Source organism: Pituophis catenifer, unplaced genomic scaffold (assembly GCF_029215685.1).
Source record: "Pituophis catenifer annectens isolate HBS135680 unplaced genomic scaffold, rPitCat1.0.hap2 SCAF_1, whole genome shotgun sequence".
Classification (NCBI taxonomy): Eukaryota; Metazoa; Chordata; class Lepidosauria; order Squamata; family Colubridae; genus Pituophis; species Pituophis catenifer.
In genome coordinates this window covers 16224966-16246362 of record NW_027256881.1, presented here as the reverse complement: position 1 = coordinate 16246362, position 21397 = coordinate 16224966, and the positions used below count along the sequence as shown (strand labels likewise).

The window sequence follows — 21397 nt, the reverse complement described above, 5'->3', positions numbered from 1 at the left end:
TGCAGACTTATTTTCATATGGTTGAACCAAACGTGTGGCAGTGCTCCTCATTCATATTTTTGTGAATGAGTGAAAATTTGAACCTGAGTCTCCATGGTCTTAATCCTAAAGTCTAACTATTGCACCAGTGGTGGGTTTCAAATTATTTTACTACCAGTTCTGTGGGTGTGGTTTGGTGGGCGTGGCTTGGTGGGCATGGCAGGGGAAGGATACTGTAAAATCTCCATTCCCTCCCCAATCCAGGGGAAGGTTACTGCAAAATCCCCATTTCCTCCCAATCAGCTGGGACTTGGGAGGCAGAGAATAGATGGGGGCGGGGCCAGGCAGAATTTTTACTACCGGTTCTCCGAACTACTAAAAATTTCTGCTACCAGTTCTCCAGAACTGGTGAGAACCTGCTGAAACCCACCTCTGTATGGCACTATACTTGATTTTACTGATACTTTCTGGTTTACTTGTCTTTCTTTTTACCTTTCACTATCATGTCTCCTCATTCTCTTGCCCCATGATGCCCAGTTAAATTGTCCAGTTAGTGGCTGTTTTCTATTCTCTTGAGAAAGAACAAGCCAAACTTGTTTGTTATCAGGGGTCAAGATCCTTACAAGGGAAAGGAAGAATGTGGAAAACTGGCAAGGGGTGGGACAGGGGCAGTTGCTGAAGACAATGTGATAAGGAATTAACCAGTAGAGTAGAAAAGGATGTTTTTATTTATTTATTTATTTATTTTTTCAATTTATATGCCGCCCCTCTCCGAAGACTCACTCACTTTTCCTTACTGACCCTGTCTTCATTTGCACCTTGGACTCTGAGGAGCATCCTTTTGTCAGCTTGGGACATCTTCTATCATAGCATGAAGAAAGTTCTTGAGAAGACTAACCAACTTCTATAACGAACGATGGCTGCTTTCCTTCTACTTCTCTTCCTAATTGCTTGCAAGACCACGGCTTTAGGTGATTATTATTTTATGGAATCATAAAATCATACTTGGAAGGGGGTTATTTGGAGCAACTCAATGCTTTTTGGTACTCTTTGATGAAAGGAAAGATCTATCTCAATAGGCTGATAGTACAATCTTTCTCAACCTGGTATTTTCCAAGCGCGTTCAAATACAACTCAGATCGTTATTTGTATTGTTAGAAATGATGTGTCAGCTCACTTATCTGTAGGATGACTTGGAGAAGATTGCCTAAAATGTCTCTTTCCTTGCTTCTCTCTCAATCATTAATCCTGGCTATATAATATAATATATACTGCTCAAAAAAATAAAGGGAACACAAGCAGAAGACATCTGAGATCTGAATGAATGAAATAGCCTTATTATATACTTTGTTTGTTACATACAGTAGTTTTGTGTTCCCTTTAGTTGTTTGAGCAGTGTATAAACTACTGTATGTAAAGAACAAATATTTAATAAGGCTATTTCATTCATTCAGATCTCGGATGTCTTCTGCTTGTGTTCCCTTGATTTTTTTGGGCAGTATATATAATAATATATATATAATATGGCTATATAATACCTGGCTAGGTGGCTCAGTGGCCAAGACGCTGAGCTTGTTGGTCAGAAAGGTCGGCAGTTCAAATCCCTACTATAGGTCTCCTGCGTGAGCAGGGGGTTGGACTAGATGACCTCCAAGGTCCCTTTCAACTCTGTTACTGTTACATTTTGAATTAAACTTTCCAGGATAAAGATCCTGTCTCTTTTGCTCTGGGCATTAGCAGACACTTAGATGTAAATGTTTGGCAGTAATCTTCTTTTGTGATGAGATAGTAAAAAAAAAAAATTGGAATAATCTTCCAATAATCTGGGCTAAGTAACTAAGTACAAGCAAAAACTGGGTGGCTATATTCACATAATGTGCTGAATCTGCTTCCTGAATTTTTCTGTGTTCACAAACACATCTATCCATAAATGAATTTAAAAAAAAAAAAACAGGCTGGGCTTGGACCGTACTAACCTAGCTTAGGGTTTTACTTGCCATGGTTAAGTGGATTGTGTTTTAAGTACAAATGTCAATAGTATAAAATGAATGTGAGGAAATGTGCGGAAGACCAGCTCTGCTTTCATTTCCAAATGACATTCCACTTCCATGTCAGCTCTGGACAGGTGAGATGGTTGGCTTAATCCGCTTAGATGCTGGAAGAAGGGAGGGAGAGTAGATATTCAAATGGAGACTCAAATAATGTAGTCGGTCAGTCCAAGGGATGCTATAAGTTTGAACAGAAATGCTCAGAACTGATACAAGGAGAGAACCAATCTAGAGAAATTCTTGATAGCAAATAGATAATTAATCAATGGAACAGCTTGCCTTTGAAATTTGTGGGTGCTCCAACACTGGAGGTTTTAAAGAAGAGATCAGACAAATATGCCTGACTAGGTGGCTCAGTGTTCTGCCCCAGCTCCAGATTCCCGAGGATATAGACACACACCAACAGTCCTTATCAAATGTATTAAGTAGCAAGAATAAACCAAAGTCTGGCAAAGATTGGCAACCAGCCCAGAAAGCAAGATAAGACTTTTCCAAAAATGCTCTGATGGTAATTACAAGTTGTTTCTAGCAAGAAACTTACTAACGGCGTGTGACTTAAATAGGCTAAGGGAGTGGCCAATTATCCAAGCCTTACTCTCAAGGAGACCTCCTCCTCCTGAGTAGCCACTCCTGCCTTTTGGCAGCCCTGCGTGCTCGAGCATTGAGGAGAGGCTCCTCCACTTCGCTCTCTCCACTTGAAGGAGCCTCTGGAGGTTCTGAAGGCCCTGGCTGAGTCTCTGCCTCTGGCACCACATCCTCTTCAACCTCCTCGCTGTCCCTTCCAACTCTGTTATTCTGTTCTGTTATTGTGTTATAATAGATGGATAATGGTAACGTGGACTGAATGTGATTCCAGAAATGGAAGATTTTCTATCCAAGTTAGATTTTTAGCTTTTAGGAGGAAAAAAAAATGCTTTAATTTTAATTCGGTTGTGCAGCTTTGTTTTTGTTTCTAAATTTTTGCTCCCAAGGAAATAGGGCTTTGAGACAGTAGAGGGAGGGAATTAAAGAGAGAAGCACACCTTTCTTAAAACAAAAACAAAAAAAACAAAAAAAAAAGAAAACAACCCATGTTTACAATACATATGTAATAGATGGACAATCTCCTTCTCTAATAGGGAGCTCCCGGACAGCCTTTCTGATTGACAGGCTATGGGGAGCACTACCACTGAAAAGAAAGGGGATACAGTGTCCTCTCCTTCCCATCCCAGGGTCCTCTGGAAGAATGGCTTTTCTACTGAATGGGCACAAAGAGGGCATAAGGGGGTGGTCCATGGTGGCTCTTTGGGCCAGGAATGTTGACCACAATTTATATTAAGGCACACATCTACACCTCCATACCCCTTTGATCCATTCTTATAACAGCAGAAGAATATGAGAAGAAGAGAGAACCTGTCTTTCTTACCTTCTGACATTCATAAGAAGAGCTTATGGAAGCCAAGCAGGCAGATAGTCACGTCTTAGTCCAACGCCATAAGACACACTCTCCCCTGAACTTCAGGTCACCAAGCTAACTTAGGATGCACAGAGTAGGACATGAGACATTTTATTTATTGGTTCGATTTATATGCCACTCTTCTCCAGAGACTCAGGGCGGCTTACAATGCGTTAAGCAATAGCCTTCATACTTTTGTATATACCTGCTTAGTAGGGCTTTCCCCCCCCCAAGCGGTGTTCTTTTTTTATACAAAGTCAGCTTATTGCCCCCACAAACTGGGTCCTCATTTTACCCACCTCAAAAAGATGGAAGGCTGAGTCAACCTTGAGCCTGGTGAGATTTGAACTTGCCGTAATTGCAGGAAGCTGGTACTACTTAACAACACTTTAGTCTGCTGTGCCACCAAGGCTATAATATATGTATTATATACATCTATAATATAATATAATAAACAGAGTTGGAAGGGACCTTGGAGGTCTTCTAGTCCAGCCCCCTGCTCAAGCAGGAAATCCTACACCACTTCAGACAAATGGTTATCCAACATCTTCTTAAAAATTTCCAGTGTTGGAGCATTCACAACTTCTGGAGGCAAGTTGTTCCATTGATTAATTGTTCTAACTGTCGGGAAATTTCTCCTTAGTTCTAAGTTGCTTCTCTCCTTGATTAGTTTCTACCCATTGCTTCTTGTCCTGCCTTCAGGTGCTTTGGAGAATAGCTTTGCTCCCTCTTCTTTGTGGCAGCCCCTGAGATATTGGAACACTGCTATCATGTCTCCCCTAGTCCTTCTTTTGCTTAAACTAGACATACCCAGTTCCTGCAACTGTTCTTCATATGTTTTAGCCTCCAGTCCCCTAATCATCTGATCCCTCATCATCTCCACTTGCCTTCTTACTTCAGTTCTAAGAGAGTTATTATCCCACTTTTTCTAATGGTAGAGTGGACCCCAAATAAAAGGCAGACATCTTCTGTCATTGTGTAGTGTGGAAAAACACTACATGTACCTCTCTCTTTGAAAGCAGTGGGCCATATTTGGAGGGGGGGACTGGAAAATTACTGCTTTTCAGGAACAAGGATAACAACTTTTATGGATCATATATTGGGCATATCTTATTTGTTTATTAACGTTTCCAAGGAATATAAAGACAACATGTTCACCTCATCAAGAGAGGTCCTGAAAAAGTCCTGCTTTTTTGTCTTTTTATTTCTAGCTGCAGAGACTCTCGGGGTTTCAGGTCAAGGGGTACAGGCTATAGCAGGAGTGTCCAACAGTGGTGAAATCCAATTTTTTTTACTACCAGTTCTGTGGGCGTGGCTTGGTGGGCGTGGTGTGGCTTGGTGGGTGTGGTTTGGTGGGCATGGCAGGGAAAGGATACTGCAAAATCTCCATTCCCACCCCACTCCAGAGGAAGGATATTGCAAAATCTCCATTCCCACCCCACTCTAGGGCCAGCCAGAGGTGGTATTTGCCGGTTCTCCGAACTACTCAATATTTCTGCTACCAGTTCTCCAAACTGCTTAAAATTTCCACTACCAGTTCTCCAGAACCTGTCAGAACCTGCTGGATTTCACCCCTTGTCTCCAATCTTGGCAACTTCAAGCCTGCAGTTTTGCTGGCTGGGGAATTCTGGGAGTTGAAGTCCTCCAGGCTTAAAGTTGCCAAGGTTGGAGACCCCTGGGCTATAGTGTCCACTCTTAGTCCAGAAAGCGGGGGGGGGGATAAGAATGTTGTTTTTGTGAGAAATGTTCTGATCCCTGCTTGCATTTGATTAGATGCATCATCAGTTCTTGCATTTCTGCACCACCAATTGATGTTGATGTCTTCTCGATATATTTTCAGAGGTGGTCCCCTACACTCCACGAGTCTCAGACATGAACATGGCCGGAAAAATCACCGTTAGTACTTTTTCTTTAGAATCGCCAAAGTGTGTCTTTGACTCATTTGTCAATGCCTCTGACGACATCTGGTTGGTAATCACCTTCGCTAATGGTGAGTGGATAGCCAAAATCCCTCTTCATTTTATGAAGAGAATAATTTTATTTTATTCATTGGACTTCTATCTGTTAGCCCTAGAAGGTAGACCCGATCAAGAAACCAACTCTGGAGGAAAACTATAACTAAACTTTATTGAGATAGGCTATAGTAGCTGAAAGGGACGGGGTGGCTCAGTGGCTAAGACACTGAGCTTGTCGTTTGAAAGGTCGGCAGTTCAGCGGTTCAAATCCCTAGTGCCGTGTAACAGGGTGAGCTCCCGTTACTAGTCCCAGCTTCTGCCAACCTAGCAGTTCAGAAGCACGTAAAAAATGCAAGTAGAAAAATAGGGATCACCTTTGGTGGGAAGGTAACAGTGTTCTGTGCGCCTTTGGCATTTAGTCATGCTGGCCACATGGCCACAGAGACCTTTTCAGATGGCTCTTTGGCTTTGAAACGGAGATGAGTGCCGCCCCCTAGGGTTGGGAACGACTAGCACAGGGATCGGCAACCTTAAACACTCAAAGAGCCACAAAGGTCCTAACCGGAAGCCCCATGTTCAATTCTGGAGCCAACCGGAAGTCCGGTTCCCCCACCATAGAGTCTCCTCCTAGCACAACATTCTTTTTCCTCTACTTGTCCTAACTGAAAGCCCTACCAATTGTGGACCTGACTGGCGACAGGGAGCCACAGCAGAGGGATGAAAGAGCCACATGCGGCTCCAGAGCCACGGGTTGCTGACCCCTGGACTAGCACATATGTGCTAGGGGAACCTTTACCTTTTTATAGTAGCAGAATCTTGCAAGTCGGAGTAAGCTTCTTCTCTCTTTGTCGTATATTCCACGGAATCAAGAGGAGCCAGCCTCTCTCTTCCTAATGCTACCTCCTTTCCCAGGCCTTAAAGCATACTTCTGCCTTCATTGTTCTGTTAGAGCGTCTGAATATTCCCTTCCAGGCCATTGCCGTTCTTTTTTCATTATCACCTGTGAGGCGTCTTTGGTGCTCTTTGACCTTGGTGGTTTTCTTAAAAATATTTCATTAGGAAACAGTTTAGATAATGAAATACCTGCAAGAAAGAACCTTGGTGGCGCAGTGGACTAAACTGCTGCTGTTAAAGTAGCACTTAGCTGCCAGCTGCCTGCAATTACTGTGAGTTCAATTCTCACCAGGCTCAAGTTTGACTCAGCCTTCCATCCTTTTGAGGTAGGTAAAATGAGGACCCGGTTTGTGGGGGCAATAAGCTGACTTTGTATAAAAAAGAACACCGCTCCGGGGGGGGGGGGTCGGTCAAAAAGCCCTACTAAGCAGGTATATACAAAAGTATGAAGGCTATTGCTTAATGCATTGTAAACTGCCCTGAGTGTCCGGAGAAGGGCGGCATATATAAATCAAACAAACAAACAAACAAACAAACAAACAAACAAACAAACAAATAAATAAATAAGAAAACCACCAAGGTCAGAGAGCATCAAGGACCTCTCATTTCAACCCCGAGCTACAATTATTCTCCTTTATTTTCACCTTTTGATCGGGAACTCAAGGCATAGGGAGGAGGTTCCCTCTATTTTATTCCTAGAATGCCACACCTGGAAGGTGGACATCCACAGAAGCTTTCTGCTTTGAGTAAAACTATGAAAGCCACATTCTTCTACAAGCCCTGCCCCTTTGGGTCTGCACACAATGTCCCAATGTATACAGAAGACCAGGTGGGGTTTGTGGTGCAATGCTGCGTTTGTCATTCAGCCCTACCTTCAGTTGTTGCTGCCTGTGAGATAGGTTGAGCTCAGAAAGAGGGACTAGCTCAAAGCTGCCCATTGTGCTTCCATGACTGATGGCACACAGAACCTGAGTCTTCCCAATTTTAATCCAACACTTTAACCACTGCATTAAATGTCTTTTCTGCCCAATTACAGATTGAAAGGAAATTTGGGCAAAGCTGGCAGAGTGTATAAGAGATTTTAATTCATTCAAATTTTAGTAACAGAACTAGCACTTGGGCTTATATACCACTTCACAGTACTTTACAGCCCTCTAAGTAGTTTACAATGTCAGCATATTGCCCCCAACAATCTGGATCCTCATTTTACTGACCTTGGAAGGATGGAAGGCTGAGTTAATCTTGAGCTGGTGAGAATCAAACTGCTGGCAGTCGGCAGAATTAGCCTGCAATATTGTATTTTAACCACTGCGCCACTATGGCTCCTTACTTGCAATTAAAAACCTGGTTTCTGGATGTTAGTTGTTGACATGTTTCCCAGACGTGGATGCTGCCTTATTTTACTCCAGTGTTTCTCAACCATGTCAACTTGAAGAAGGGTGGACTTCAATTCCCAGAATTCATGCTGACTGGGGAATTCTGGGAATTGAAGTTCACATTTCTTCAAGTTGCCAAGGCTGAGAAACACTGCTTTATCCAGATAGATGCTAAGCAGTAATTATGGCATGTTAATAGATAGTTTGACAGAGTCAAAAGGTGAGGTACACATTTCAACCATTTCCATAAATAGATTAATTGATTAAAACATTCGGTGGATTAATCACTGGGGGAACAATTTTAACATCTTTGTGGCTGGATAAGGAAAACACAACTGGTAAAGATTGATTGCTTTCAAGTGCTGGAATTAGTATCTGGGAGGCACCTGGTTGTCCATTGCTGGAAACCATATGCCAAGTAAATGGCAGGTTCCCCAAACTATGGGCCTGACAGGATTCATATGAGATGGATGAGCTATTAAACCTTTGATTTTTGATAAAATGAACTCATCTCTGGGTCATTCTCCCTGCCTTGTTTTTAAATGTACTCTCCCCACAGCCACAACTCACTTCAAGAACCCCACATCGGCACAGCAAATTCCACCGTATGAAGATTTATATACCGCTTATGCCTTCATGACAATGAAGTCCACCCTCTCCCAATACCCATGTACTAAAGGCAAAACGACGAACGTGCTCCGGGTCGGCAACGAATCATCCTGCAAAAATGATGACACCAGGACCCACTGCAATGGCCCTCTGCCCTCTACTGGACCTTACAGGTAAAGAAAGGATGGCATATGGCCCTCGATTTAACCCTCTGAACTCCTTGGAGGGAACCCTGGCAGGTAGAGAGGGCATCCACAAGGGAAGGGACGCCAGAAAAGTCAAGATGGCAATCATGATGTAAGTGAAAAGGGGCGGGGCTTTCATTGCATGGATGTGGCCACCATCTTGAGGGGTTGTTTTTTATTTTACCGGCGATCACCTCTGAAGGCAGGATATAAAATGGATATTCTATTCTCACAATTGGGATCTGAAAATCCTTAAGAGCAACAAACAGAAATAATAGTTCCAGTAGTTGTAGTAGTTGCAATATAATTATTGTTAGTAATAATACGACTCTGGCAAAAGAAAGCAAAGGTAGTAACAATAGTAATAGGCACTTTGGAGGCAATCCCAAAACATCACCAGAGTTGAGATATCTGTTGAGAGTTGAGTTGAGAAATGCAGCTTTACTAGGAACAGCTTACATCCTGCAATGATAGCAATAGCACTTAGACTTATATACTACTTCACAGTGCTTTACAGCCCTCTCTAAGTGGTTTACAGAATCAGCATATTGCCTCCAACAATCTGGGTCCTCATGATACTTTTAACACTATTAACAATAGCATCTGTGTATCTCAGGTCCTTGGGAAAGAATCAATAGTGGATAATGATGACAAATGCAGTCTAAAAGTATGCTACCAATCATCATAAAAAAAAAATAACACAAGGTCTGCCTATTCCAGGTCCTTAGGAAGGACTCGATAGGTGGACAAAAAATGCCAAATCCATTCTAAACATCTGGCTGACGGTGTGACCAACCATCATAATAATTTCCTAAAAGAAATCAAGACAGAAAATGGATAAACATCCCCTCGTTTCCACTTGGTTATCTAAGCCAACAGACCTATCGGTGTCTCAGATTGCATCCAGTCACAAATCTGCAGGGCACGTTAAACATAATTTAATCCTGACTAGGTTTGTTTTTTATGGATGCACATGGCTTACCACATCGGCAAAGCTGGCTTCATTGGATAAGTGTGCAGGGCAAATCCATTCTCAAATTCTCTTGGAAGCTATTGGACCTGACTGGCCATGAAATGTTTTTTGGGGGGATGGGAGGAAGAGAAACAAAAAAATATTGGGGAATTTTGGAAACCTCACTTCAGTAACTAATTATTTGGGGAAAGAAGGGGAGGTATATAAAGTCATTAGGAGCGTGAGGATGATCAGTTTTCGAGTCTTTTGTTTGCTGTATATGAAATAAAAAGCAGGGAAGCTTCCTTGATTACTGGACTGATAGGCAAGATGTAAATCAAAGAATGATATCCATAATTTTAGCAAAGGCTTTCCTCTTTTGTCTCCTCCTCCTTTCCTTCATTTTGAAGGCTACAAGGGTCAGAGCAGCAATGCAATCTTTGGCTATTTCTTTTTGGAATTTTGCAAGCTTGGGAGAATTAAGACAAAACGTTTTGCAGCAGAATTTCAGCAGCAGCCTCAGGGATGGTAAGGAGAGAGGTTTGAAGAGGCTTCCTGCTAAAGGATAGATTATTTATTTATTTATTTGTATCCCACCTTTATTACTTACTAATAACTCAAGGCGGCAAACATATACAACACATCTTCCTCCTCCTATTTTCCTCACAACACCAATCCTGTGAGGTGGGTTGAGCTGAGAGAGAATGACTGGCTGAGGCTTTAACCACTAGACCAAACTGGCTCTTAATCAGGGGTGAAATCCAGCAGGTTCTGACAGGTTCTGGAGAACCGGTAGCAGAAAGTTTGAGCAGTTCGAAGAACCAGTAGCAGAAAGATTGAGCAGTTCGGAGAACCAGTAGCGGAAAGTTTGAGTAGTTCGGAGAACCGGCAAATGCCACCTCTGGCTGGCCCCAGAGTGGGGTGGGAATGGAAATTTTGCAATATCCCTCCCCCTGGAATGGGGAGGGAATAGGGATTTTGCAGTATCCTTCCCACGCCCACAAAGCCATGCCCACAAAGCCACACCACACCCACAAAACCACACCCACAGAACTGGTAGTAAAAAAATTTGGATTTCACCAATGCTCTTAATGCAATTAAGTTATTTATTTTTAAGTAATATATGCCTGCAGAGATACAAACAAAACTTTCTACAGCATTTTATGATTGAGAGACTTTGATGATGTTCACACACACACCCCGTCCTCCATAGCCAATTTTCTTAACCAACTGCATTTGTTGATCTTTTTCTGTCAATTTCCAATTGGAGAGAAATAAATATTTGGGGTGAGCAGCCATTTCTCCAAAAACATCTTTAGAGGGAAGGGCGTAAAAAAATAAATCAAGTTGATGGCCATAAGGCACTGATTGAAGCCCTGCCCCTTTTTAGCCATGTCAAAAAATCAAGATGGCAGCCATAACCATGCAATCGAAACCACATCCTTTTTACATGCATCTTTGATTGCACAGTTATATTTATTTGTTGGTTGGTTTGTTTGCCAAACATGTACAAGGTAGCAGGTATAGGTATAAACATAAACATAAACAAAGGAAGTAAGTACAGATAAATGGGGACAGTAAGACAGGGATGGTAGGCACGCTGGCACACTTATGCATGCCCCCTTTATGGGGTGAGGTCCACAGTAGACAGTTGAAGCTGTGAGGGTTTGAGGCTGTAACAACAGAGTCAGGTAGAGCATTCCAGGCGTTGACCACTCTGTTGCTGAAGTCGTATTTTCTGCAATCGAGTTTGGAGCGATTTACCTTGAGTTTGTATCGATTTTTTGCCCGCGTATTATTGTGGTTGAAGCTGAAGAAGTTGTTGACAGGTAAGACGTTGTAGCAGACAATTTTGTGTACTATGCATAGATCGGACCGCAGGCGGTGCAGTTCCAGATTGTCCAAGCCCAGAATTTCAAACCTGGTGGCATAAGGGAATCTATTGTGAATAGAAGGGTGGAGTACTCTTCTTCTGAAATACCTCTGGATCCACTCAATCGTGTTAATGTCCGGTATACAGTGTGGATTCCAAGCGGATGAGCTGTATTCAAGAATTGGACTGGCAAAGGTTTTTTGATACCCTGAGACACTCAGGCCTGCGTCTGCCTTAAAAATTAAGGAAGAATGAAACCAAATGTCACAATTCTGAAACAAAGAAGGGGAAAAAAACCAACCCCTATTTATTCTGAAGTTGGAAGTATAACCAGTTTTCGACACTTGGGGGGCCCATCCCTTGAGAAAACAGCCATGGGAATGCAGACCCATTCAACCAGATTTTCCACCCTATAAGTGAATGGAATGAAGTCAGAGCCAGGAAGGTTTCGCAGGCTTGAATAATACAAAAGGAAGTTACAGCTCTAATCAGATAATGATGGGTTTGTAGCTACAGAGCCTCAGAGGGCAGAGGCGGGCGGGTGTATGTGTAATGGATGACATCCGTAAATAGGATGAAGGCTTCTAATATTTCAAAAGTTGTTATTTTGCTTGAGATTGTGAAAGTTTGGGTAAATTCCATTTTTTCAAATATCCATCAATCTTTTCCAGGGAGACTTTCTATGTTTTTCATACAAATTCAAATAAAATCATGGAAGGATTTTTAAATACACACATTACGTGTTAACATAGTCTCACCTTTAATCAATCAAACTATCAGAATAGAGCTGGAAGGAATCTTGGAGGTCTTCTAGTCCAGGGGTCTGCAACCTTAAACACTCAAAGAGCCATTTGGACCCGTTTCTCACAGAAAAGAAAACACCGGGAGCCACAAAACCCTTCCTGTGCCTAACTATTTCTTGAGTGGCCACAAAACTAGCATATGTAATTGAATTAAATGTTCTGTTTTCTTCTGAAACTTTTTTTTTCTTGGATTTATCCATGGTTAGCCTACCGGAGGTTGAAAAGCTCAATAAATTGCATGCCAGCGGGTGTGGCACATTGGTGGTTGTGATGCATATTTTGAGTGACAGGGAGCTGCAGCAGAGGGGTGAAAGAGCCACATGCGGCTCCAGAGCCCTAGGTTGCTGACCCCTGTTCTAGTCCAACCACCTGCTCAAGCAGGAGACTCTGACCATTTCAGATAGGTGGCTGTCTTTTCTTAAAAACCTCCAGTGATGAAGCACCTGCAACTTCTGAAGTCAAGCTTTTCCACTGATTAATTGTCCTCACTATTAGGAAATTTCTCCTTAATTCCAGGTTGCTTCTCTCCTTGTGTAGTTTCTACCCATTGTTTCGTGCCTTGTTTTCTCGTGCTTTGGACAATCATTTGACCCCCTCTTCTTTGTGGAAGCCCCTCAAATACTGGAATGCTACTATCATGTCACCCCTAATCCTCCTTTTTTTCTTCCCCCCCTTTTTTCCTTCCTAAATTTATTTATTTATTTATTTATTCAATTTGTATGCCACCCCTCTCCAAAGACTCAGGGCGGCTCACAATGCATTTAAAATCATTATAAAAAACATTTAAAAATAAAAAACATTAAAAACATTAAAACCCATTCACACCATTCATGGCCGGATCTCGCCGGATCGCAAGAGCAAGATCAACGGCCCCAAGCCTGCCAGAAGAGCCAGGTCTTCACTGCTTTTCGGAAGGCCAATAGGGTGGGGATGATCCGGACCTCAGGAGGTAACTGGTTCCAGAGAGCTGGAGCAACCACAGAGAAGGCCCTCTCCCGCGGGCCCGCCAGCCGGCATTGTTTAGCTGATGAGACCCGGAGGAGACCAACTTTGTGGGATCTTACCGGTCGTTGGAAGTTATGCGGTAGAAGGCGGTCTCAAAGATACCCTGGCCCTGAGCCATGTAGGGCTTTAAAGGTAATAATCAACACCTTGAATTGTGACCGGAGACCAATAGGGAGCCAGTGCAGCTTGCGGAGAATTGGTGTAATATGGGTGTACCTAGGTGCACCCACGACAACTCACGCGGCTGCGTTCTGGACCAACTGTAGTCTCCGAACACTTTTCAAGGGTAGCCCCATGTAGAACGTGTTGCAATAATCTAACCATGAGGTGACAAGGGCACGAGTGACCGTGAGGAGAGCCTCCCGATCCAAGTAGGGTCGCAATTGGTGCACCAGGCGAACCTGTGCAAAGATCCCCCTAATATCATTTTCTTTTTTTTCCTTCCTCAGTTTATAAACCAACCATTTTCCCTGATTTGTTTGCAAACTATAATTTTTCTTTGCTTCACATAATTTAATTTAGTCTCTATTTCGCTCATGGTTAACATAGATATTTGCTGATATAAAATAAAATAGGGAAAGCACCAGGTCCTGGTGAGCCGTCAAGTTAATATTATAAGTATTTTCAAGACCAGCTTCTACAACCACTTAAAATGTGCTAAACTCTATTTTGCAAGGATCTGCTATGCCAGAATCTTGAAAAAGGGCCAATATTACTTTACTTCCAAGATTTGTCTTCAACCAAGAATTATAGAACAATTTCATTGTTGAATACAGATTATAAAATATGTACTGCAATATTAATTATTATTATTATTAAGCTTTAAATTATTATTAACATTATTAATATTAAGCTGATAGCTTAAAGAAAATTTTGCAGCTTTTCATTCATGATGGTCATGATCAAAGCAGCCTGTTAGATTCGGTGATAGAAGAGACGGACACAGTTCTTCAGTAACAACAGCTCTTTAATAGGAGACCAGTACAACCCAACAACCAGCTCGTCTGGCAGTGTCCTCTTTTATAGAGGGCTGCCAGATGGCTTAGCCAATGAGATTCAAGTATTTTCCCGCCTATTTGGAGGACCTGAGTGAAGCCTGCAGCTCACTTTCTTACTTCCTTATATGGTATATAACACAGCCCAAAATAGATGGGTCCTCTGTTCTCTTTCTGGACCTACCTCCCTGTTTTGTTCATTCACCATTATGTCCAACATCCTGAGAGTTTTGACCAAACTCTGTGGACACACTTGGTCATTAACTGAGTTGAAATGCATTTGGAATGTCACGGATATTTCTTTCCATTCCTTCCTCCTGTATTTTAATTCCACTATATACTTTTCAGAGTAAAATTCCTCGCCATGAACTCCTCGGGCTCGAAAGCAGAAACAAGATGGTCTTCTCCAATCTGGCTGAATAAAGGTATGCAAGGAGAGGAGCTTGCTGCCCATGAAAAAGCTGAGAAATGTATGGTAATGTAAAGTTTTGTGGACCTGGGAAATAACGGGAGTTTCATCGGGTTGGAAAAGGCTATTCTAGACGACAGAAATAATCTCCATCATCCAAAAATGGTGGAACCTCCCATCGCTCTTTTATTTTCAAAGGATGCCAAGAGCAGTGCCATGCCTATAATCCTTCTAGTTCTTTATTAATTTCCCTCTTTCCCCATCCATTGAAAAAACACTCCACAAAAAGCAAGGGCAGTGCAATTTCTATGCAGGCAAAGAAACTCTTGTTCAAAATTAAAAGCAAACTTGGTTTTCTAAATTGTATATGTATGAAACAGTGGTGGGTTTCAAAAATTTTTTACTACCGGTTCTGTGGGTGTAGCCTGTTGGGCGTGGCATGGCTTGTTGGGCGTGGCTTGTTGGGCGTGGTAGGGGAAGGATACTGTAAAATCTCCATTCCCACCCCACTCCAGGGGATGGTTACTGCAAATCCCCATTTCCTCCCGATCAGCTGGGACATGGGAGGCAGAGAATAGATGGGGATGGGGCCAGTCAGAATTTTTACTACCGGTTCTCTGAAATACTCAAAATTTCCGCTACTGGTTCTCCAGAACTGGTCAGAACCTGCTGAAACCCACCTCTGGACTGAAACAAGGGGTCCTTGGCACTCTCTGAACTGGCTTGTTTTCTTGCAGACGTTTTATTACCCAAACTAAGTAACATCATCATTGCTGTTGAAGTTACCCACTTTGGGTAATAAAACGCCAGCAAGAAAGCAAGCTAGCTCAGAGAGCACCAAGGACCCCTCATTTCAACCCTCAGCTACAAATATAACATCTTAAATGAAAAAGAAACACATGCAAAGGGGAAAGAGATCTATTTGCAGGATTGGAGGAAGCATACAGGCTTTCAGAAGCATACAAACAAAATATTAATGGGCAAAAATACTTTTCACAGGTAGCAAAATGATGATTAGAGCAACTTTTCCCCAAACTACTGCCTTCTGGATGGGTGAATTCAGTGGTGGGATTCAGCCAGTTCGCACCACTTCGGGAGAACCAGTTGTTAAATTCCTGAGCAGTTTGGCAAACTGGTTGTTGGAAGAAATCATTAGGGCAGAGAACCGGTTGTTAAATTACTTGAATCCCACCACTGGGTGAATTACTGCAGCAATCTCTTCATTCCTAGCCAAGATAGTTAGGAGGCCTGTAGTCTAACACATCTGGAGAACAAGTCATGCAATTCTGAATGATTTGGGAAGGAAGGAACCCAGATGAGAAAAATAAAAGAACTGTTATGACTTATTAGCTAGCTTGGACTCCCCACAAAATCTCTTCCAACTATTGGGGCCATGTTCTTTTTGACATGTATGTTTTCATTCTGTAATCTTTAACCCACTCACTCTTAAAACTATAGTTAATATATAGAATAAGAGACCTAATGTGACGTAGTCATTAATGTGATGCACAAGGGCTGGGGAGATTCAGGCTCAAGTCTACTCTTGTACTTGGGGCTCACGGTTCACTGGAAGACTTTGTAGGGTTATTTTTAGGAGGGTAAAATGGAAGGAGATCCTTCTGCATCCATATATGTCTGAGAACAAAGGAAGAAATGATACGTTGTGTGTTCTAATATCATGATGCAACCCTAGTGTTTACATATTTTTGTCCAATCTCAGTCACAAGTATGGAAGGGCAGGGTTTGCACTGTGAAGTCACCACATGCACTCTGCCCATTTTTTGTCATCATGGCCACCTATTCTGTTTTATGTACGTAAGCCAGGGGTGAAATGCTCCTGGTTTGGACCAGATCGCCCGATCCGGTAGCCATGGAGACGGGTGGTTCAGAGAACCGGTAGCAAAAATCCCTCCCCCCACCATGCCCAGCTGAGCCGCACAATCATCAAAGTTTTTTTTTTTTTACTTTTAAAAGCATTTTTTCTACAACCTGTTCGGCCGAAAAAATGCTTTTAAAAGTAAAAAAAAAAAGCCTCTGATGATCGTGTGGCTCAGCTGGGATCGTCAAAGGCTTTTAAAAGAAAAAAAGGGTTTTTTTCTTTTAAATGCCTCTGATGATCCCAGCTGAGTTTTTTAAAAAGCCTCTGCCAATCAGGCAACTCAGCTTGGATCATCAAAGGCATTTAAAAGAAAAAACCCCTTTTTTTCTTTTAAATGCCTCTGATGATCCCAGCTGAGTTTTTTAAAAAGCCTCTGCCAATCAGGCAACTCAGCTTGGATCATCAAAGGCATTTAAAAGAAAAAACCCCTTTTTTTCTTTTAAATGCCTCTGATGATCCCAGCTGAGTTTTTTAAAAAGCCTCTGCCAATCAGGCAACTCAGCTTGGATCATCAAAGGCATTTAAAAGAAAAAACCCCTTTTTTTCTTTTAAATGCCTCTGATGATCCCAGGTGAGTTGCCTGGTCGGCAGAGGCTTTTTAAAAAAGCCTCTGCCAATCAGGCAACTCAGCTGGGATCGTCAGAGCCTTTTGAAAGCAGTTTTTTACAACCTCTTCGCCAAAGAGGTTGTAGAAAAAATGGTTTTAAAAGTAAAAAAAAAAAAATGGCCACGCCCACCCAGTCACATTACCCTCCCACCAAGCCACGCCCACAGAACCAGTAGTAACAAATTTTAGATTTCACCACTGACGTAAGCCACTTGATCCCAGGAACAAAAGGAAGATCACAAACTAACAAACAAACTAACACAACCAACTGGAAAGAAGATAAAACCAATAGTTTGAATAGAGGTACATCGGTTAGATAAAAGCCACAATCACATCAATGCATCAGCCTTCACATACACAAATTATGTAATTTGTGGCAGACATATTGCATAATCTGGATCATTAATTACATGATTATGTCTAGACCAGTGGTAGGTTTCAATTTTTTTTACTACTGGTTCTGTGGGTGTGGCTTGGTGGGCGTGGCATGGCTTGGTGGGTGTGGCTTGGTGGGTGTGGCAGGGGAAGGATACTGTAAAATCTCCATTCCCTCCCCACTCCAGGGGAAGGTTACTGCAAAATCCCCATTTCCTCCCAATCAGCTAGACTCGGGAGGCAGAGAATAGATGGGGGCGGGGCCAGTCAGAATTTTTACTACCGGTTCTCAAACTACTCAAAATTTCCGCTACCAGTTCTCCAGAACTGGTCAGAACCTGCTGAAACCCACCTCTGGTCCAGACATATGTTATTGCTCCCCTCCCCCAGATCATCAGAAAACGATATCATTAATGAATAATGTTATATATTATCATTCTTCTCAGCTGAAATCTGGAAAACAATAGACACTTGGCCCGGACGACGTAGTGGAGACATGATTGTCATCACTGTCATTCTCTCCGCTCTCTGTGGAGTCATCACCGTTGGCTTCCTGAGCACCGTCTGCTACGAATGGTAAGTACCCACACCTAGAACCTTAGCGCTGCAAAGGACAGGGGATTGTCTTATCTACACCCAGAGAAAAATGAGGTGTTGGAGTCGTGAAACAGTAGACAAGGTTGAAGGGTGAAAACAATGCTGAAGAACATTGGCATAAATCAGGGGTCTCCAACCTTAGCAACTTTAAGACTTGTGAACTTCAACTCCCAGAGTTCCTCAGCCAGCTTTGCTGGCTGAGGAATTCTGGGAGTTGAAGTCCACAAATCTTAAAGTTGCTAAGGTTGGAGACCCCTGGCATAAATATAGTAGAGGCAGGGGAGGCCCACCAACACTGGGAAGCCCAGAGAGCTCTTAACTTCTGGCTCCTTCCTTCCTCCACACCTTTCATGTGGGATAGGTAACGTATCTGAGCTGCAGAGATCCAGCTGACCACCAGATGGTGGCAAAGACTTATCTGAATACAAATAACTTTGAATTTTCCAGAAAGCCCAAAGGTCAGCCCTTTAAACACCAAATGAACGAATACTAAAGCTACCTTTATTTTAGGATTACAATAGCAGAATCTTGCAAGTCTGAAAACACCTCCCCTTCCTTCCTTTATCCTAAAGAGTACTATGGAGGGTCAAGCCTGAGGCATTGATTTTCTCCACCTGAATTCCTTCGGTGTGGGCTGAGGTTTCTCTTATCTGACTGTTGCTTCACAGAATAATAGAGCTGGAAGGGATCTTGGAAATCTTCTAGTCCAGGGGTCTCCAACCTTGGCAACTTTAAGACTTGTGGACTGCAACTCCCAGAATTCCTCAGCCAGCAAAGCGGGAGACCTGATACCATTTCAGGCAGATGGCTGTCCAATATTTTCCTAAAACATTCTTTCCAATTTTATTTCTTAAAACCTCCAGTGTTGGAGCACCCACAATTTCTGATGGCAAGCCGTTTCTCCTTAATTCTAGGTTGCTTTTCTCCTTAATTAGTTTCCATCCATTGTTTCTTGTTCTGCCCTCAGGTGCTTTGGAGAATAGGATGACCCCTCCCGTTTTTTTTCTTCTTTATGGCAGCCCCTCAAATATTAAAATACTGCTATCATATCATCCCAAGTCCTTCTTTTCATAGCAATAGCACTTAGATTTATATACCGCTTTACAGCCCTCTCTAAGCGGTTTCCAGAGTCAGCATACCGCCCCCAACAATCTGGCTCCTCATTTTACCCACCTCAGAACGATGGAAGACTGAGTCAACCTTGAGCCTGGTGAGATTTGATATGCCGGTGATAAGCAGAAGTAGCCTGCAGTACTGCACTCTAACCACTGCGCCACCGAGGCTCATCAGTCTGCCTTGGTTGCAGGTCTTCCTTCTCTTCCTTATTCTTACTGCCCATTACACCAAGTGAAGAGGTTTTCTAATGGGGAGTCGGTGTGGCATTTGAGGTTCCCTCTTAACTCTAATAGAGGAGACCATTGCAAGGTATAAACCCATTTCTGCACTGCTGGCAGGAGAAAGAAGCACTGATGAGAACAGGAATCTCTCCATAAAGGGAATCAACAGAGCCAAGTGCTGGCTAGGATTGTACAGGTAGTCCTTGAATTACGACCACAATTGAGCCCAAAATTACTGTCATTAAGTGAGACATTTGTTAAGTGAGTCTTCCCTCAGTTTACGGCCTTTCTTGCCACAGTTGAATCACTGCAGTTGATAAGTAGTTAAACTGGTTGTTAAGTGAATCTGGTTTCCCCATTGACTTTGCTTGTCGGAAGGTCACAAAAGGGGATCAAATGACCTTGGGACATAGCAACAGTCATAAGTATGAACCAGTTGCCGAGCATCTGAATTTTGATCACGTAACCATGGGGATGCTGCAAAGGTCATAGCTGTGAAAAATGGTTTATTAAGTCACATTTTTCAGTGTCGTTTCAACTTTGACAGATAGTCCAAAATTGAGGACTACCTGTGTAATCTGGGGCTTTGATTATTTGATCACTCCTATACAGTGAGGGACTTGGTAGCTCAGTGGCTAAGACGCTGAACTTGTCGATCGAAAGGTCGGCAGTTCAGCGGTTCGAATCCCTAGTGCCGCATAACGGGGTGAGCTCTCATTACTTGTCCTAGCTTCTGCCAACCTAGCAATTTGAAAGCACGTGAAAAATGCAAGTAGAAAAATAGGGACCATCTTTGGTGGGAAGGTAACAGTGTTCCGGGCGCCTTTGGCATTTAGTCATGCTGGCCACATGACCACGGAGACGTCTTCGGACAGCGCTGGCTCTTCGGCTTTGAAACAGAGATGAACACCGCCCCCTAGAGTTGGGAACGAGAAGCACATATATGCGAGGGGAACCTTTACCTTTATATAGTGAGGAGAGTCAAAAGATGGGGACCATGGCTGTGCAACTGAACACATTAAAAAAAAAGATAAGGATTTGACCATCTTGACTTTTTGACCCTTCTGCACACATCACTGAATCCAAGTGAGAATTAAATCATAGTCCTTCTGCCACTGTCAATGATTGGCAAGATAATACGGTACAGTGGTCCCAGGACTGAAGAAATTGAGGTCAGGTTTATGTTAGATTAGTGGATGACTTTAGGCAAGTTTCAGCATATTTAGGACAGGGATATTTAGGACATATTTAGGACAGGGACAGGGATTTAGGACAGTGGCCTCCAACTCACGGAAAACTCAGGTTGGTCCATCAAAGAAATAAATTAACATGCAGCCGCTTCCTTACTCAAGCCAGTTTTTTTCTTTTTTGACAGCTTCAAGCGTTGGCGCCACGATCCATCTGAGAATCAAGAGGAGCAGCGCCAGGAGCCTTTCCAAGGCAGCCGCTATGACACCCACCACATTCCCCCTGCCCCACCTGTGCCTCCTCCTCCACCACCTCCTGCAGATATGCCTGGCTCTCATCTCACCCCTTCCTCTTCATAAGGCCCACAACTGCACCAACAGCCCCCTAACTGGATCTCTATGTCTTTCCATGGCTGTCAGACCCTACTCACACCCACAACCATGCTGCTACATGCAATAAATGCTCTCTGCATTGTCATCTCCTTGGCTTTTCGTAGGAGAATTCTGGCCAAGAGGACGCAATACAATCAAAGCTGGCTCTGCCCAGTCAGGCAATGCATTTACAGGTAGTCCTTGATTTACAACCATTTGTGTAGCAATCATTTAGAGGAGGGGTGGTATTCACTTACCTTCGCTACCGGTTCGCAAATGTGAGCGCGTGCACAGGGCCTTCTGCGCAAATGCAGATCATCCAAAATGAGATGTGATTATGTCCGGGTGGGTGGAGCCTCCCACCGCCACCGCTACCGGTTTGCCCGAACTGGATAGAACTGGCTGAATACTACCACTGATTTAGACTAACAATGGCCCTGGAAAAAGTGACTTACGTCTGGTCCTCAGACTTATGACTGTTGCCGCATCCCTGTGGTTGTGTGATCAAAATTCAGGCACATAGCA

At 43.0% G+C, this 21397-nt stretch overlaps 1 protein-coding gene across 1 annotated transcript; it reads left to right on the top strand.

The window, feature by feature from the left end:
* Nucleotides 1-895: 895 nt before the first annotated feature.
* LOC139318474 (uroplakin-3b-like) lies at nucleotides 896-20860 on the top strand. Its single transcript, XM_070945941.1, has 6 exons — nucleotides 896-950; nucleotides 5303-5452; nucleotides 8247-8469; nucleotides 14458-14534; nucleotides 17826-17955; nucleotides 20689-20860. Exons 1-6 carry the CDS (start codon nucleotides 896-898, stop codon nucleotides 20858-20860), a joined length of 807 nt encoding a protein of 268 aa, XP_070802042.1.
* Nucleotides 20861-21397: the final 537 nt, after the last annotated feature.

Bases quoted from the DNA above. Each gene is read 5' to 3' on its own strand.
- LOC139318474 (XM_070945941.1), top strand. From the start codon at position 896: ATGGCTGCTTTCCTTCTACTTCTCTTCCTAATTGCTTGCAAGACCACG. The intron at 951-5,302 runs GTGATTATTATT...ATATATTTTCAG, and splicing joins TTGCAAGACCACGGCTTTAG to AGGTGGTCCCCTACACTCCA. The intron at 14,535-17,825 runs GTATGCAAGGAG...CATTCTTCTCAG, and splicing joins TCCAATCTGGCTGAATAAAG to CTGAAATCTGGAAAACAATA.